The sequence below is a fragment of the Eulemur rufifrons genome, chromosome 17 (genome assembly GCF_041146395.1).
Source record: "Eulemur rufifrons isolate Redbay chromosome 17, OSU_ERuf_1, whole genome shotgun sequence".
NCBI lineage: Eukaryota > Metazoa > Chordata > Mammalia > Primates > Lemuridae > Eulemur > Eulemur rufifrons.
The window spans coordinates 32,983,972-33,003,478 of record NC_090999.1 but is presented as its reverse complement, the minus strand read 5'-3'; the positions used below and the strand labels follow the sequence as shown (position 1 = coordinate 33,003,478).

The 19,507-nt window shown below is 37.7% G+C and overlaps 1 protein-coding gene and 1 pseudogene across 1 annotated transcript in view; both read right to left on the bottom strand.

Moving 5' to 3' along the window:
• Positions 1-19,507, bottom strand: part of ITGA2 (integrin subunit alpha 2) — a 73,591-nt gene that overhangs the window by 35,497 nt on the left and 18,587 nt on the right. The window contains exons 3-9 of the mRNA XM_069492229.1: positions 12,691-12,800; positions 9,929-10,020; positions 6,779-6,893; positions 6,485-6,612; positions 4,225-4,373; positions 694-844; positions 235-400 (exon numbers count right to left, since the gene is read on the bottom strand). Of these exons, the coding sequence (XP_069348330.1) occupies positions 235-400; positions 694-844; positions 4,225-4,373; positions 6,485-6,612; positions 6,779-6,893; positions 9,929-10,020; positions 12,691-12,800 (911 nt within the window). The remainder of the gene's footprint in view (positions 1-234; positions 401-693; positions 845-4,224; positions 4,374-6,484; positions 6,613-6,778; positions 6,894-9,928; positions 10,021-12,690; positions 12,801-19,507) is intronic.
• Positions 13,326-18,539, bottom strand: LOC138398361 (ZZ-type zinc finger-containing protein 3 pseudogene; annotated as a pseudogene).

The following is a 19,507-nucleotide window of genomic DNA, read 5'->3' as shown; positions in this document are numbered from 1 at the left end:
AAATATTGACTGAAATTGAGAATATTTTCTTATGTTTATTGGTCATTTGTATATTATCATTTATAAACTATTTTAATACTTATTCACGTTCTTTGTCCATTTTTCTTACTGATTTATAGGAGTTCTTTTTATATAAGGCATACAAGTTAACATTAGTAGAGCAAGTATGATGATAAAATAAGCAATTCATTTTAAAAGTTTTGGAAAAAAATTCTTGAAAGGAGTGTTTTTTACCTTCAATGCTGAAAATTTGTTCCCCTAATGTCCCAGCCTTCTCTAGTAGAGCTGCTTCGTCAGACACGTTGAAAAAGTATCTTTCTGTTGGAATACTAGCAATTGCTTTGATTTCTTTTATTAAATTTTTAGTATCAAGGGCATTTCTGTTTAAGTACCCAAGAACCTTGAAAATAGAGAAAGAGGAAAAAAGGCCATTACCACTGTCCTCCAATTTCCCTAGTTCTAGTCTATTTTTTGTACACAATAGCCCCTCTGGAGAAGTAAATCAAGCAACATCTCCACAACCCTTTATTCAGTTGACAGAACTGAAAATCAGCACGAAGCAGAGATAGAGTAAAAACTTTCTTTTATATTAAACTATGAACAGCCAATCGGAAAGTGCAGCCTTGAGAAGCAACACATTAAATGAACATTTACCCAACAGCCATAAGACAAGTAAAAAGAAGAGCCACTTACTGCTATGCCAAACCTCAGTATATTGTCATTGTTGCATTGATCAATCACATCTTTCAACATTGAACCATCATGCGATTCACCATCAGTTACAACCACCATTACTTTGGTAGCACTTGGTCGTCCACCAGAAGCTGCTGAATAAGCGAAATCTCTGTGGCGGATAAAATTAGACTCACTATCAAAAGATGAAGTTAATATGTGGACCTCTGGTTTGAAATAGAAATCCAAAATCAGCTTCTTTAAGCACAATGATTGTGACTTAGAATTTCTCTCCATATCATCTGGTGACATATTTAAGTCAGGTATCATGGCTTGTGTATGCATATATGCACAGGTATTCACCATAGGCTTCTTTAGAATTATTTTCTTATAAGAAAGTTGAATTCATTAGTGCTAATCAACAGAGCAAAGATATTTCTGTCATAAGTTTTACTCATTGGACCTGTATTTACTTTTTCAATACTCATTTTTAAAAATCTAATAGATACATATGGTAAAAAAAATTCAAAGTATTTGGAAAGGTATAAACAAAAATTTGACACTAAGCCCTTCACTAAAGGTAACCACTATTATCAGTTTCTTATGTTTCCCTCTAGAAAATGTTTTATTTAGATATAATATGGTTATATGCATAGGTTATAGCTTAAACTTTTACTCAAATGGGGACGTATTCTAAACAATTGTTTTCCATTTTGATGGAGATCTTTCCATCTGTACATATGAAATCCTCATTCTTTTTTAATGGCTGCAAAATATTTCATTATTTGGAGGCACCACAGTTTATTTAACCAGTTCCCCATTATTGGGTATTTAGGCTGTTTTGAGTTTTACAAGTAAGGTTGTAATGAATATCCTTGTGTATGTATCTTGGCATACTTTTTCAAATGTATCAATGGGATAAAATCTTAGTAATGAAATTATTGAGACAAAGGTTATACACATTTCAAATTTTCATAGACAATGTCAAATTCAATGTATATAAAACCAAGCATATTATTTTATTTCCTGAAATCTTTTTTGCATTCTATATTACAGAATACAGAATTATAGAAAATATTCCATATTTTTCAGGCAGACAAATTTGAGTTATAGTACTCACATCAGATCCTTTTTGAGTAACATATACTCTTTATAACATGCTGCAGATTTCATGTGTAATTATAAGGTTTTTGAGGACAGAACTGTGCTTTATTTAGTTTTAACTACCTGCAGTGCTTTGTTGAATGCAGGTGAAATAAGGTGAACTGAAACATGGCAATATTATGGCAATATTTACTGAAAGAGTGTCAGATTCTATTCAATGTTTTTTGGTTTTGTTTTTTGAGAGATGGGATCTTGCTCTGTTACCCAGGCTGGAGTTCAGGGGCACGATCATAGCTCACTGCAGCCTCGAACTCCTCCACCGAAACAATCCTCCTGCTTTAGCCTCCTGAGTAGCTGACACTATAGGTTAGTACCACCACAGCCCACTAATTTTTAATTTATTTTTTGTAGAGATGGGAGTCTCACTATGTTGCTCAGGCTGGTCTTGAATGCCTGGCCACAAGTGATCCACCTACCTCGGCTTCCCAAAGTGTTGGGATTACAGATGTGACCCACCACGCTCACCTGGTCTATTCAATATTTTAAAGACAGAGATCAATAAAAAAGAGAGAGAGAGAAAAAAAAGAAATAGAGGTAATTACATTCTGGGAAGTATGAGTAAAAAGGTGAATGATTCTCCTAGCACTGGGAGACTAAATCTTGTTAATTTTGAAAATCATGGTGAGAGGGAGATACAAAATGGCACAGGGGAGAAAACCAAAGTTTTGAAAGATGGTGAAAGCCAGAAAAGTTCCACCTCCATGGACAGTGGCCATTATGGAGAAGAAAGCTTGTCAGGCCCCCAGGCTCCTTCCAGGGAAAAACGCCACACCCACATTCCCTGCTGAAAACAGGGGCCCTCAGCAGTTTCTCACTCCAGGAAGGCCATTGTCTATCTCTACTTCTCCTTACTCCAGTTGGCTGGCCTGGGAAGGGCACTTTACTAAATGGTAGCTGACCTATTGACTGGCCAGCAGCTTATGAGATGGCCTGTCCCAAAGAGACATCTCAATAGGGACAGTAAAGATTAACCAAACCAATCATATCTTCTCTTGTGGAATCTGCTTTTGAGACATATGGAGATAGTCACCAGATAACAGAAGCAGCAACTAAAATATACACACAGAAAAAAGAAGGAACAGATATAATGGGAAATGCAGAAATAGAAATGACAGGATGTGGTGACTGACCAGATGTGAGACGTAAGGAAGAATGAAATGAACAAAGAAAACCATCAAGTGTGTAGTCAGAATGACTGAGGAAGTAGGCAGCAACATCAATCAAAATGGCAAAGCCATGAGGAGTGGCAGGTCAAAGGATTAGGCTAGTTGAGGACATAGTGAATTTGGTACACAAGCAACACTCCAAATAAAGATATTCAGCATCAGCTGCGTACCTGTGTGAGTTCTGGGAGAGAGTTCAGGGCTGATAACCTACCAATGGGGTAATCCACACAGAGCTGATGCTAGCACCATGAGAATGAATACAATTCCTAAAAGAGAAGGGTAATAAAGAAGAAAGCGCTCTGTTTAGTGAAGAAAAAGTAGGAAAAGGAGCCAGTGAAGAGGTACAAGGTATTGACAAGAAGTTGGCAGGGATTCCAAAAGTTTGTGTTGTCATGGCAACTGGGTTGGGACTAGCAGCATGAGTTCATCACTCTCAAATGAGCCAAAGAGGCAGGACCATTGGTTTGGGGGATTAAAAAGGCCACACTCACCTACTAGCAGACTGATAGTTTTCAAGCAAGTGGAGGAAGGAAATGGAGACACTTTTTTCAAAGAATTATGGTAGTGGAAAGAAGGAATTCGCAAGATAAAAAAGGCAGAAAGGAGGTTTAAGGGAAGGTACGCTTATCGTTCTCATTTATTTTTTAACAACAGAGAGTATTTAGCATTTTTGCAAAGGGATTTGGTTAAAACAGAGGTGAAGATGAAGGTCAGTGGAACTGAGAAAATAGAGAAACTGAGATAAGAATGAGGACAGTGCTATACAGTTGTAAAATTCACACTTCCCACAGATTGTCATTAGTATGATGAACTCACTGAGTTCAATTCAAACTCATGTTTAAGAGTCTACGGCCCTTGTTAGTTTGAATGCAATGCTCCATGAGCTCAATTGGTCTGAAGCTCTGATACATATTAACAAATAATGACAGATTTCTCCATTTCCTACTGTTTTAACCTAAGGTCTTCTCATTTCATTGACTTCCTATAAAATCTTTAAAAATCATGTAATATAAAAATGCTAGAATCAGAGATTTTTCACTTTCTTTTCCAACTGTCTTCTTAAAGTATTCAAGTCATAGAGTGCTCAGACTTTTTTCTTTATTAGTTCTGATTTAAGTGTGAGTACCAGTTATATTATTTTTCTTTGTCATTTCCTTCTTTTTTCATACTTATAAGCACTTTTATGTTATTAAAATTTTAGCCTACTAGCACTAAAACTTACCTTGCAAATTGAATTGCTTTGAATGTGTTTGTGAGGTCCCCACCATATTGGGATGTCTGGGATGTTGCTACAATCATTTCATCTTTGGTTGTAAAAGTGTTCAAGTTAAACACAACTCTTGGATTATTGGCATACTGAATTAACCCCACCTTTAAAAGAGCAGAAGTTTATTAATGAGCTGTCATTAAGTTATAAATAATTTCTATTTAACCAATATAATAAAAATAAGCAGTGTATTTAGGCATGGTCTGATAGCTTGAGGGAATCACTTTCAACTTTGTTCTTGATAGTTATTTTTCTTTCAATGGAATAATTTCTTCTTTGTTAGAGGCTATCAGTGTACAACAGTAGTACTATTGCCAAGCAAGATGATGTGCTACAGCTTACGATTTGGTTCTCAAGAGTAATAATTGTAGATTTTTGAGCACTGCCCTATAATATTTCAATATGAATGAGTATTAGAACAAGGTTTTTAATAGGAAGATTAAAATTAACATTCTAAAATAACATTCAAATAAACATTCTAATTACCAATAGATATATGCTTATAAGCAATCCTAGTGGAGGGTAACATCTCATCACTTGAGGGTAATTGTGTAACAGGGAACTAGAGTTGAATAAAAGGGAAACAAATGTGCTCCTAATCAATGTAGTATATTTGGGAGTATTATTTGCATTTCCTGTATTATGGGCCTCAGCATCTCTGGAGGGAAGTTCCTATACCTGCATGTGGAGCAGCGAGTTTCTGGCCTTCAGAAAAAGTGCCATTAGAGACAATCTTATTTGAAAGAGCTGAGAGAAAGAAGGACTTCTGAACAAGATGCTTGGGGACATTTTCTAATCTTAGAGATAAGAAAGTAACCCCATCTTCCTCTCACAAATAACCCCCATCTTCCTCTCACAACTTCTGTGTGAGAAAGGGGAAGAAAAATTTAAGTAATTGTGGTATATTAAGACTTATAGAAAAGTCAAATTTAAATTGTAAGAAGAGAGACTGAGTTAAATCACTTCTAGAGAGGAATAAGATGCAGTGTGGTGGGAAGACACAGAAGAGGAAGGCCATGAATTCTGCACGAGACTATTAAATAAAATAAGTCATGTTGTAGGGGCTTACCCATTTAGAGACAGAGAAAAATAAGCAGATACATATGAAAACTTCTCTTATAAGGGATCATAACAGTGGTGCTTTCCAGAAACCAGTGGTATACCTAGTCTAATTTGACAGTTTTCTGGTAAAAGCCCACAGTGAAACTTCCAAAGCTTCAGTGGGTATTAACGTCCTCTTGGTACTGAAAAGCAACATCAATGGGGAAAATGTGTAACAATACTTTATAATATTGTATAGGAAAGAAGAAAAGCAAATTTCAATAAAGATAACTGCATAGCATCTAGGGAAAAATATTCCAAGAGTTGTTACTAAATGTTGGGCATTAGAGTATCAGATGCAATCCGAGAAGGTACACTGGTAACTGTGAGGTGGTCCCTGTTGATACTGATTCAGTGTGCTGCCACAGCCAGGACGACCCATGAAGTGGCAAATCCAATCAGAATGGAAAACAACAACAAACCCACATATGATCAGGAAGTAAACTCTTACATTAAGTGCTATTTATTCTTTTTACAGAAACATGAAACTTCTGCTCCTGAGTTTTGATTGCCTCCCTCAAGAAGATACGAAAGCAAATTAAAGACTTCTTAAAACAGAGAGAGCTATATCAAATTATTGAAAAGATTTATTCTGTGTAGAAAAAGGCAAAATGGACTAAAATATGTAAAAATTATAATATCATAAACAGTAGAATTATGTTTGGTGACTTATTTACAAAAATCCCAGAATTCAAAGGTAATTGTTTTACCAGTAAAGAGTAAACAAAAGTAATTCATTATTAGTTCAAATGGACATAAAAAATGCATACTGAATTTTATTTTATTTTATTTTTTTTTCTGAATTTTAAAATGTATAAATAAACTCATGGGTTAGAGGGGCAAAAATAGGTAACTAAAAAAGGATTAAGATGTTATATCCTATACTCTTGATTTCTGTGTCAGAAATAGAACTACAAGGGTCAAAAGACCAGTACTGGGCAAAGTCTGAGGTAGAATAACCCAATTTAGTACAAGTTTCAATCAACTCTTAACATTTCCACTAAATGCATTTAAAATGGGGATTTTGCACATGCAAAAATTAAAACTTCATATCTAACCATGTTTTTTCAGGGAAAAAGCCATGGGTTAGTTTACATATTTCTGACATCCATACCTGTGTCTTTGTGGGGCCTATATCCAGGCCTTGTACAAATTTTTCCAAAAAATTCTTTACTGCATCCCAGGGATAAATACTGTTTGATTCATCACATACAACCACCACATCTATGAGGGAAGGGCAGGCTACACAAGAAAAGAAGAAAGAAGCAGATTTCCATAGGTTAGTCAAACTTCACACCTATATAAAAATGAGACTTAGGGAGGGTCAAGTGGCACTTGTTTATAAATTCCACCCCTCCCCGCTTAACTATAAGGCATTGCTCATGCCATCTCTGTATTCATAACTTACTCTGAACTGCAGGTGAAAAGCTGCCCAAGAGCTGAAAATCGGGACTGACGTCAGAACACACACCAGTTGTGTAATACTGATTTCCACACTGCTGTGCCCACAGAGGACCACACGTCTTCAAAGAAATGAGAAAACAATAAATAGAAACACATGAAAAATGCTAACCCTCTACCTCTCCATCGTGGAACTCAGAAATCATTTCTATTCTTTCCCAAGATACTAATAATTGTTAACTCTTGAAACTAACAAGTCAAAAATGCCTTTGAATAAGAGTCCACTGGGGCAGGCAGGAGTGATGGAGAAGGTGGCAGGTGCTCTGTGCCCAGTGCAGGCCTCCAGGTAGGGGAGGTGGGGACTGTCAGTGAAGGGAGGAGCGCATCAGGCCACCCACCAAGCTACAGAAAAGGGGTACATGGTGTTTTCCTTCCAGAGAACACCCAGGAGGAGAATGAATGCAAAGTTCACTTTTGTGTCTGTCACCTGTGCCGCAGGTGCTCCACCTGTAAAATGAGGATGATCATACCTCCTATCTTTCAAGGTTGTTGTGAAGATTAACTGAGTCTATAGATACAAAACACTTAGAACAGTGCCAGGTAAGTAGCAAGCGCTATGTAACTGTTAGCCAGCATCATTATCGTGGTTATTGTTGAATATCAGTTTCCTCCAGTTCCTTGCATTCATACACCTAAATAGAAACCATACACCCAGTGTCCTCAAATTCCAGGCAGTGACCCTTGAAGAGAGCCTGGGGTTAGGTACAGACATCATGGCGAATGAAGAAGCCATGGCTGCGTACAGGCCCAGGCCACTGCGGTTCCTGCCCACCCACTTTTATGAAACAGGCTCTGTGTTGCCAGATTCCCCCATTTTTAAAGGAGAATCAGAGAAGGCAAATTTCATATGAAAATTCATTGTTTAAAAAATACTCTATATTCTTAAGCAAACACAAATGAGGTTTATTGACTGCCCATTTTTAACTTTGCTATAATGTATTGCTTCACTTTGAGGATGTCAAACCCCCCCAATTCTACTTCCTAATTAATTTCAGTCACCAGAGCTGGCTGGCACTTGTCTCCTTGCCCACATCATGCATACTCCAGTTCTTAGTATGTCCACTAATGCAATCCCAATTCTCCCCTTTTCAGGAGTCCTTGAGTGCCAAGAACTCCTGACTCAATTATGATTAGGTTACATGGGGAGCATTCGATGAAATAATACTAAAATCGCCAGATGGGAAAGAGAAATCTAGTCCAGATCCAAAAAAATGCCTACAAAGTTTAACATTCTGTAAAGCTGTGGATCAATTATTAAAACTGAACAGGAGTGTGGACTTGCAAGAAGCAGTTGGAAAAATGAAAGGGACTTTATTTGACCCACTTTTAACTGTAAGTAGCTCAAAGGGGAAGCAGCTGTGGTCATATTTCATGCTCAATGAACAGGGCATAGTTTCCCCCTATAAAACTAGTTCATTTTGCCAATTAGGAGAAAATCATTATTAACTCCTTTTGTTAGTTTACTAAATAACACATACCAGTTATTGATTCCTGTACCCCCATTCCTAAGGTTTTTTTTGATCACCTTGAAAAATAACTCATAAAGAAAGAAAAATAACTCATGAAATATTCAAGAAAAGAATTTTTTTGTTTTAAAAGCAATGGAAAACAGCATTAAGAAGTTGAAATTAGAATATGCCAATTGTTAATGCCAGAACTACATTCCTGCTTTAAGCCCAGAACTTAAGAAGTTTCAAAAAAATGTGATGATTGTCAGTCTTTTCCACATAATTCTTAAGAGTATCTTGTGATTTTGACCTTTTAGATACATAAAGGAAATTTTGACTTTTTTCTTTCTCCTTCTTCTCTCTCTCTCTCTGCTTTTCTGCTTGCTCCATTGACTATTAAATTAATCTCTGAAATTCTCTTGCAATTTTATTTTACTTTATCTGGAGTGACAGATTAAAAATTTTGAGGCACAGTCTGTAATCCCTAAATCTTAATATGTTCTTCTTTCTGATTTATTTAACCTTAAAAAACAAGCAAATAAAAAAAAGATGAAGGTAACCCTGTTTATCATAAAGGCTTTGAAATATCATAAACCATGAAGATTTCCATTGCAATCCTCACATATGAACTGATGTAACATATATTTTAGCAATATCTAATTTACTTAGTGACACCGAAGTCATCTGAATACTAATATCTATTAGTAAAAATAAAATTACAGTGTTCAAAATGGATTACATTTTTAGAATAATGAAGTTATTAAACATAGGCTTTTCAGTTAGCATGTGAATGGTCTAGATAAAACTAATGTGAAGTTCAGTTAGGGTTTCTAAGACAATTTTAATGGGGCTTACAACTAGGATATACCTATATGAGCTAGTAGAAGTTTTGATAGGATTAGATTTTTATTTGCCTTTAAACGTTTTTTTTTTTTTTGGTGTGCAATGTTTTTCATTTTTTATATACTGAAATCTTTTCAACAGTTTCCCATAGTCTTACTTCTATTAGTTCTAAACTCAGAAATTCTTCCTTCAGAAAATTTCCATTGTCCTCTGTTTTTTTATCTTAACTCTTTATTTAATTCACTTGAAAGTATACTTGCATATGCAAATTATTAACAAATTAATTGTCCCCAGACCACTGTTAAATGAGGCATTCTATTTCACTGATTTGTGATGTCTTTTGTTAGGATTTTAGAAACTAAATAGGAGTAAACACTGACATGAAATAAAATGAGAGACTGTGCCTTGCCTTAAATAATATGAAATTAGTCAACAGTTACAGGAAATGATTAAAAACAAAAGTTCTTTTTAGCTTTGAAACCTACTTTCTGAATTAGCAGTACCTATCTTGAACGTTCCTACAGGAAATAGAAATGAGATTTGGGATTCTGCTGTTACCAACGAAATACTCAGCACACCCACCAGGGGCAAAGAATCAGTGTTGCTTTTGTTCCCTTTTTTCAGAATATTCTGTGGCAACGATTTTGCAGAATACGCTAAAAAGGCCACACATCAACAGATTAGTTAGCAAAAGGCAAGCTCTGAGCATTTAAACCTCAAGGTCTGATGTGATGGGAAGGGTGGCGAGAAGACAGTGACTACATACTTCCTCGAGAGGAATGACGATTGCAAAAGTCAACACTCACAAGAAACCCTCCGGTTCCCACGTTCCTCGTGAGCGTCAAGCCAAGGCTCATGTTGGTTTTCATCTCGGTAACATTCGGAATGCTTGTGGAAGCTTTCAAAGGGAAAAAGATTTTAAGAAGTGATTCATTCTCGGGCACAAACAGGCACACCCATGTTTTCACGTAGCATTGAATCTAGTGTCACATGTACAGGTTCTTGAGTAAGGTGATGAAGTGCAGGGAAATGAGATGCCTTCAGTGACCTGGCAGCTCACTTTCACGTGTGAGGCTGCAGAGTGTGAGACATTATGGCGTGGGCTCTGGAGAGGACATGACCTGTAGACATTTACGTTTAAATTTTTTTACAATATTCTGGCCAAAGAAAACATATCTAAGGACACCATTTGTTCCTCTGCCTCCTCTGCTCTTTCCAAAGTCATGTTGGCTCTATCTAGTGCTTTTTCCCCTGGATTGCTAAAACACGCTTAAAGTGTTATCAAAGAAGGCCCTATGATAGAATCTGACTCAAAGCAATAGTGGGTGAATTTTTAAAGGAAATCAGGAGACCGGCCATGTAAAGTAAGTAAATCTCTCCACCTCCTCTCTCCCACTGATCTAGGGCATCAGTCACTGTATCCGGTCTTGAGCTATTTAAACATGGCAACGCTCCTCAATAATATCATTATTCGCTCGTGTTTTCTAATCTCTGCAGAGTCATCATTGCCACTTTCATTTATTCTTAGTTGGAGTCCTTCCCTCATTTCCTAGGGCGATTGTTGTAAAACTTCACTCTTCTTCTCAAGCCTCCCACCTCAACCTAGGTCCCATCGCTCTGAGCGAATAACTCGTCTACTACAGAGAACACAAATCACACTCTCAGGATAATCTCAACTTTTCTCTAACTCATTTTTTTGGGGGAGTAGAGATGGGGTCTCAATATGTTGCCCAGGCTGGTCGTGAACTCCTCACATCAATTCTCCTGCTTCTGCCTCCCAAAGTGCTGGGATTGCAGGTGTGAGCCACGGCACCAGGCCTCTCATCATTATGTAAAGATCATTCTTAGAACTTCTACTTTTTCTTTCCTTCCTTTATGTCTTAGAGAAGAGAGCATTCTTTCTAAGACTCATTTTCACAGGTATCAATGACATTAATTCCATCCAGTTAACTCTCTCCTTGACTAATAGGGACTCCCTTTTTACCGCCTCCTGCCATGTTCCCTACATATAGGATCATCTCCTTTTTACCAAAAAAATCTCCTAACCCTGCCATCCCATAGAACTGATTTTCCAGCTCTCCTTCCCTACTCAATTTCTAGAACTGGAGGTAGACTTTGACTCCCTGTGCTTACTCACTACTCACAAACTTCTGAATTCTTTGTTATATATTTTCTCCCCGCACTACTGGATTTATACTCTAGGTGAGCAAGTTTCAAAAAATATGATCTGCTAGAGTGAAGAAAGAAAATAACAGAACTTCTATGTGTATGTTTTCATTCTTTTTAATTTATTTTTATGTGAATGTGTTATTAGGAAGATAATATGCCAACACACATATATAGTTTTAAAAAAATGATAAAAATATATACATTAGTGATGAGTGTTCAAAAATTAAGGGTGATATGATTGGGAAGATATAAAACTTTTGAACTATATAATAAAACTTTGGACACTTATCCTAATGTATATATTTTTATTATTAAAATATATATATGCACACACATACACACAGTGAGTGTTCAAAATGTTTGGACATCACTGATCTAGATCACCCACATCTCTTTAAATAAGCCAAGATATTTACTCAGTCCTCATGCCCTTTAACCTCTGTAGCATTTGACTCTGCTGATATTCCTTCCGTTTCATAGGAAATCTGTTTATTGAGCCCTGTATATGCCAGAAATTATTTTAGATATTAGGGATACAGAGACATGTAAGAAACACTCCTGTCCCTGTTTCCAAGTCTTAATCACTATTTTTGAAAGTCTTTGTTTCCTTGATTTTCATAACATTGTATTTTCCTAATTCGTGACTCTATGACTCCTTAGTGCTGAGTTTTCTGGCTGCTGGCTGCTGGCAGCTGGTGTGATGATCAAATTGAGTGACTTTTACTTGCATCAGGAAATACTGCACGGAAATATCACTCATTTAACTTTCTACCCCTGCACCTTTAGTAATTTTTGTATTATAATAGAAGTCATCTGAGTTGTGGATAATCATCTACGGCCATACCACCCTGAACATGCCCCATTTTGTCTGCTCTTGGAAGCTAAGCAGAGTCAGGCCCAGTTAGCACTTGTATGGGAGATGTGAATAATTAAAACAGCAAATAATTCCAAGTTATGGATTTGTTCTATTGGAATGCAATAGTTTAGACATAATCAGAAACACAGAGTGTTTCTTGGCATCTCCAAACTCAGCCCTAGTACTGATGTTTCCATACTTAATAGTTTGTTTCGAGAAGAGACAGAGAGAAATAAGGATGGCCTCAGATTTCTTTAAGTAATCAGGAAAATAATCCTCAATGTGGATGGAAACCAGTCCATGGTCTGGGGGCAGCTGGTTCAGGAGGCAGCACATTCCCCATGCATCTTGTTAAGTCAGATCTCCAAACTGTTTTGGAAATTTGGGTACAACTGGGCCTCACACGGCCAAAGAGATAAAGGCAAAAAAAGCTGTGTGTTTTTCTTTAAGAAAGAACAATGATTGTTTTAGATGTTTTCAGTTGGGTATACAACAAATGAGATTTTGCTATTTGTAAAATATCACTTGCTAATTAAAACTTACTTTGCAAGTTCAGTTTTTCACATGTAGCCGTGGATTGATCAACAGGACATTTATACACATCTCCCATTCGGTTCTTGGGAAAGCCACTCCAGGGTGAACCAACCAGTAACCTAGAAATAGGATTTTTTTATTAGACATAAAATGTTAAGTAGTTTCTTCAAGATAAAACTGGCTACAGACAGTGAAAAATGAATTTAATTTCGATTTTTAAAGTGAACAGTTCATATTTGTTTAGCTATGATTTGACCTGCTTCCTTTCCTCTTAGCTGATCAAGATCCTTGGTGAATGTTTGCAATACCACTGCTCTGCCACACACCCTGGAGGTCCCTCTAACGCAGCGCTGTCCAACAGAAATAAAGCCACAAGCCACAAATTTAAACCACATATGTAATTTTAGATTTCCTAATAGCCAGCCATGTTAATAAAATAAAAAGCAACACGTTAGATTAATTTTAATAGTATATTTTAATTTAACTCAATATATCCAAACTAGCATGCACTTAATATAAAAATTATTAATGAGCTAGTTGATATTCTTTTTTCTCTACTAAGTCTTTGAAATTTAGTGTGTATTTTATACTTAGAGCACATCTTAATACGGAAAGTAACATTTTAAGTGCTCAACAGCCACTGGCTATACCAGGTCTGTCTGGAAAGTATTCAGCCATGTAATATGAAAAATACAGACATTTACCGAAGAAGACACAAGATGCTGGCAGTGCCACTGAACACCCTGGATAGGTTCTGTGCTACAGTTATCACACTTGAAGCCCACATGTTGCACAAATCCACTTTCAGCTTGCATTTGCTGAAATTTCTGTTTCTTTAACTTTTTAAACTGTAATAATTCTTTATATTGAGGTAAATTCCTATACGTGATAGGAATACTTTCTTCATCCAATGCCTCTTCAACAGCAGTGTTCATGTGGCTATGAAAGCAGGGCTGGGCATCATCTTCATCTATATACACTGGTGGTTCGTGTGAAGTCATAAAAGTGGAAAGTTTAAAAAGAGGCTTATTAAGAGGGTGCTGTTGTCTGCTCATTGAAGACTTTTTGGAGCATGTATATAAGTTTGGCATTCCTCCTAGGACTGGAATGCCAGCTTTAGTTGGCTTTTATGAATACTCAGCTGGCGACCTGTTTTGCTGTCCTGTTGCCCGGTTCATCTGCTATCTTCTGCCAGCATCTAGATTCTACTTCTTCAGGAGGGTATTTCAGGAATAGCTGTTCAAGCTTTTTCTGTTCTTCAACAGTCCACAATTGGTTAAATGTTTCGGGTTTGGTATCATCACACAGGTGTCTGCGGACAGCTGTCTGAGCCCTCTGGACCATCACTCAAAGGCAAAGTAGAGTATGAAAAGGACTGTCCACCCTTCTTAGGATCTGAAGGACTTTTTGGTTTAGTAGGTAAACCTTTATCAAAGACCAGCATAACTCTCCTAATATGTCTTTTACAATTTTTCAATTCTCTTTCAAAGTTCCCAAGGCTATGGGGATATTGGTCCCATACAATTGCAGATAATTGAACATCTCTGTGGATATGGAAGCCCTATATCAGCCTTCTTCTGGAGTTTTTTCCACAAATCCAATGGGATTTTTTTAGTGCTTCTCTCTGATGTCTGCCTAAACTTTCAAGATCTTGGACTGCTTGAGAACGCTGAGCCTCAAGTACAGCAATCGTCTGTAACAGTCTCTGATAACCATGATTCTCGGGTACTTTGCTGTTTTACATCAGTGGTTCTTCCATTGTTATTTCCTTTCTGAATTTGCATAGGCTCTGGTCTCTTTTTTGGTGATCTTGATTGTATTTGAGAATGAGAAGAGATTTCTTCAGGGTTAGCAATACTACAATTCCTTAAAGTTCTACCACAAAAAGATTCATCCAAGCCATTTGAACCCACTGTTGATATTGTAACATGGGTAGATCGGGAAGTAGCCATGCTATGGCAAGTCCCTGCAACACGGTCATCATGATCCACTTACTGGGAAACCTGTACAGCCAAAGATCTATCACTGTGGTAATGTTACCTCTTTTCCTTATATCCTGAAGAAGTTGGAGCTATGATCTAGAATAGAGCTTAAGCATCAGGTTTCAGATTCTCAGCTTCAGCCATGCAGGATACTAGAACCTCCTAAATTCTTTTGGCTGAGTTCCACCGGCATTAAGATAGGATTCTGCAGATGTGTTTTTTAAAAGCTAGATACACTTTTTAAAACTGTTTCACCCAGTATTTGATTCCCAATCATCTGTATTTATCTGTCATCACTGTTGATGTCCATGTTACATTGAGACTTCAGGTATTAATTATTTATATGGTTGTACTAGCACAACTTGATCTCTTTGCCATGGGGCCAGGCACCATGGGCCACTTGGGGAGGTGCTGCAGCCGTGGCCGCTCTCCACCCCCACCATGGCACTTGCTCGGGTGGTCGCTGCCACAAGAAGCCCAACAGTGATGCCCCAGCGCCCAGAACGTGGATCACTTTCAACAGATTCTCAACCACCTTTGTAGCGTTTGTGCCGCACTTTTATTTGTGCTACACTCATTGCATCGTCCCTGAAAGCCTGCTGAATCATCCAAATAGTTTCCACGGAGGAATGTTCAAGTTTAACGCAAAATTTGATGGGGATTCATTGCTCTACTCACTCAATCATTTCAAATGGGACGGCCACACAGTACACAAGCTCACTTAATAGTGTCTACTACCCCACTGACTAGTACAGCGAAGTCATCATTGTTCATGTGTGCATACGGTGTACGCATCATTGTTCACGCATACAATGAAGTCATCACAGTCTACTCGCCTTGGGTGCCAGGTAACATCGACGTTGTCTAACCCATTCTTGTTATATTAACAATGGCTGGATACTTTCTGGACAGACCTTGTATATTGATCAGCATAGCTCTAAAGAATGAAAGGATATTAAAACTAAGAGCAAAAACTAACATTTGTTGAGTGCTTTCTAAGCCCTAAGCCTGTGGTCCCCAACCCCTGGGCTGCAGACTCGTACTGGTCCGTGGCCTGTTAGGCCGTGCATGAGAAATCTATTGAGGAGGCCCAATGAGGTAGATACAGTGGTGGCCGTGATAAAGCAGTGACTTTGGGATTGTGGAGGGAGGGACATGGTAGTACACTAGAGTGGACAACTGAATGAGAGGGAAGAGAGATATGCTCTCTCATGCATTTTTCTAGCATGGGAATTGAGGGCCTTTGGTAAATCCAGGTGGCAACATTCAGTGCATCTTTCATTCTTTTTCACAGCAGGAGGTGAGTGGCAGGTGAGCAAATGAAGCCTCATAGCTGCTTGGCTGGGGACTGCTGCCCTAAGCATTTTCATATATTAACTCACTTAGAGAGCAGATGCATTATATAAGTGGCTTTATGTTTATTGTCTTTATAAGGGGATACTTAGCAAAAATACAGAACATATATGGGGCTCTCTTTGTGTGCAACAACATCTACATATCTAGAATACAGGATGAGACTGGTGTTCACATCCTTCCTTTGGTTAGTTTTACTTCCTACAGAACTTCCCCAACTAGAGAGTATGGTTTTCCTGCAGAAGCACTCATCTGACATTTCTGATCACAGATTGCACAGAAAGAGCCCATGTAACAGTTTGAGCTTTAGAAACTGCAGCAGGTTAATTAATTACTGGACAGCATTCAATTAATAAGGAACCATATTTACTTCAATGTTTTTTTTCTTGTCAGAGTTGGGAAGGATTAGATTATCTATCTATGAAACTTGAAACTTAATTCTTTCATGAGCCTTCTGTATAAATATTTTATCATCATTTACACAGTATGTGCCCCATACTTAGTGCAATAGTGGATACAAACAGACTAAGGGCAGACTCTTATTTACTAAATCTAGCAAAATTGTTTAAATACATGGTAAGTAAAGTAAAAATACAAATGAACTGGAAGATATGACCTAGTTCGCTTGCCGAAGAACAAACATTAAAATTGTCAAAGGGCAAAAATGGACATTGAAGGATAAAGGTTTTAGCCAGTATTCTTAGCAGAGGAAATAGCATGAACAATCGTGGAAAGAGGAAAATACAGAATATTTTAAAAGACAGTTAATAGTTCAGTAATAAGATTTTCCCCATGTTCATTTTATAAAATTATTCTCAAATTAGTATGTTATAGAACATTCAAGAATAGTTTAAGTTCAGTTAACTTTGATTAAGGTTTGAGTTGAAAGATTTTTATCTTCTTATGAGCAGATAATGTAGCATAATTTACATATTAAAATATTACCCATAGTCAGAATTACAATAATACCAGGCATATAGGCTAAGACTTTTGAAAAATAAATCTGAATGTTAGATGTTAGCAAGTCCCAATTTGCTTTTATGGTGGGAGAGAATCAGTGCCAGAATTCAGAATGCATGTCTGAGCATATCTAATCTTCAAATTCATCATAGTTCAGAAGAAATTAGCATCCTTATGAAGACTCTGTACTGAGAAAACTGTCTTCCAGCAGCTTGATTTTTTCCATCTGTGTGAGTCCTTAGTCTTCATTTCATGAGGGTACTACACAGGATTACCTGTGATTTTTGTGTGTGGGACACATTTTAAAGTATAAGAGAGAAATAATCTGGCTCTAGCTTTCTTCTCCAACTCTGTCTCCTTCCATGCACCTTCCTAAAATTCTATATTTCAGTCACATTGAACTCTGCTCATCCTCCAAATTAGAGTCTTTCTTGCTTCCAAACCTTCATGTATGCTGTTCCATGTGGGGCAAAGTTCTACTCATTAGTTATGTCTCCTATTAGATACCACTTCCTCCAGGAAGTCCCCCTGGCTCCTCCAAATCTGGGCAAGGTGCCTTTCCTGAGTACTTCCATAGCCTCTGACTCTTCCCTGACCCACTTTTTTTTTTTTTTTTTTTTTTTTTAATCACATCACCCTGTAGCTGCCTGTGTACTGACTAAATCTTCCACTAGAGAGGAAAGGTACATGAGGGCTGGGAATTCTGTGCCTGGAGCTCTGAATAATTACTTGTTGAACAAATGAATGAAAAAAACAAGTGAACAAACAAATGAATGGAGAATTCCATTCTACTATTTAAAAGGACTTTCTTGGTTGAGGAAAAGCAGAAAATACTAAATTCTGTTCTTATGGAGGAATTTTTTTTTTTTTTTTTTTTTTGGTCCAAGTAAAAGTAAAAAGAAAAAAAAAGGTAAAAAAATCAACAAGTTGAAAGGAAAGTATTATACTGTCACTGTTCTGTCATCTGTTGCTGATTCAGCTTATGCATATCCACCATGCATCAACTGGTTGTGTGTGTGTGTGTGTGTGTGTGTGTGTGTGTTTCAAAGAAAGGCTGACTGTGGAGTATGTGTGGAGAACAAAATAGCATCTTATAGCAAGAAACCATCATAGGAGGTGAGGCTCTGCCCCTTGGCATGCTGGGAATTCCTATTAATTATGGCAAATCTTACACCATCTGGTACTATGTATAAGACGTTCTATACATTATCTGATTTAATCTGCAAAACAAGTCGGAGATTATTTTACCTCCATTTTATAGAAGGAGCCACTAAAACATAGAGAGATGAGCAATTTATTCATGCTCACCTGGCTAGTGAGAGCCAAGTGTGACAGATTCTGAAGTCCAAGTTCTTAACCGTTAGGCTACTCTCCTTCTTCTTAGCTGCACCAAGGCCTGGCATAGGGCCCAGACTGAGTAAACTATCCGACCAGTTGAGTTGGGTTCTAGAACTAGCATGGAGTAGAAAACAGACACTGAGGATCAGGCCACACTTACTGCGAAGGGGTGTGGGGCTGTGTGACGTTTGAGGGGACTGCAGCCTGGACATCAGCTACAGCCATCCTGTGAGGGCAAATCTACATTGTGGGGCCCAGGCTATACTGTTTGCAACGGCAAATAAGAATAGGGTATGCTCAAATGATACCAAATGCAGTAATTTGGGTGACTTCTATTATGCATATTTCCATCCATCCTCACCATAGCCCAAGAGAGACATGCTGAGAAGCAAAAGATAATTGTTTCTGATCTAAAATTTAACCATTTTGTTCCTCAGAGCCTCCAGCAGTGGAGCTGCACCACTGGCCATATGCTTTCTCCATGAGAAGGCGAAAAGACCGTTTGCTGTTTCCTATCAACTAAGTATTCCCTGGACACTCTCCGCCTCACCTCCTTCCACTTCATCTAAGAATTCAGGATTTGATAACTTTACCACTACCACTGTGAGAATTGTGGCCTTCGCAAGCTAATCCGACAGAAAGAGAAAGGCAAGCATTTGCACAATAGTGTGCAACTTAACACGGAGGATATGAAAGCACTTGAAATCTCTGAAAGAATACATATAAATAAATCTCTGACATTATTATGCTATTCTTGGATGTTTAACACTAGACAATAGAAAACAGTGGAAAAGCAGATCATTTTGGTGACTGTTGAAGAACAACAAAGATTTCCTTATCATTTATGACTCATTCCTTAAACATTGTGAATCACATTAGTAAGCAGCCTACGGGTCATGTTAGTGACTACAGCGAAGGTTTCAGAAATCATTGCCCACCTCCTTTATTGGCAAAATCTCCAGCAGACACTCCTCCTCACTCCTTACTCACCCTAAGTCTCGGTGAAATCCTGGTTCCTGACAACTCACCCGCATAAGGAAAGGCTATGACGTCACCAGTCATACTACTACAAGGGAATTGTGACATTCTTAAATTAATCAGACAGGAAGACGAGGGAGGTTGGTATATTTATCTATAAAAATTTTATGTAATCAGCTGTAGCAGGAAGAGACACAGCAGGAAGAGAATGGTAC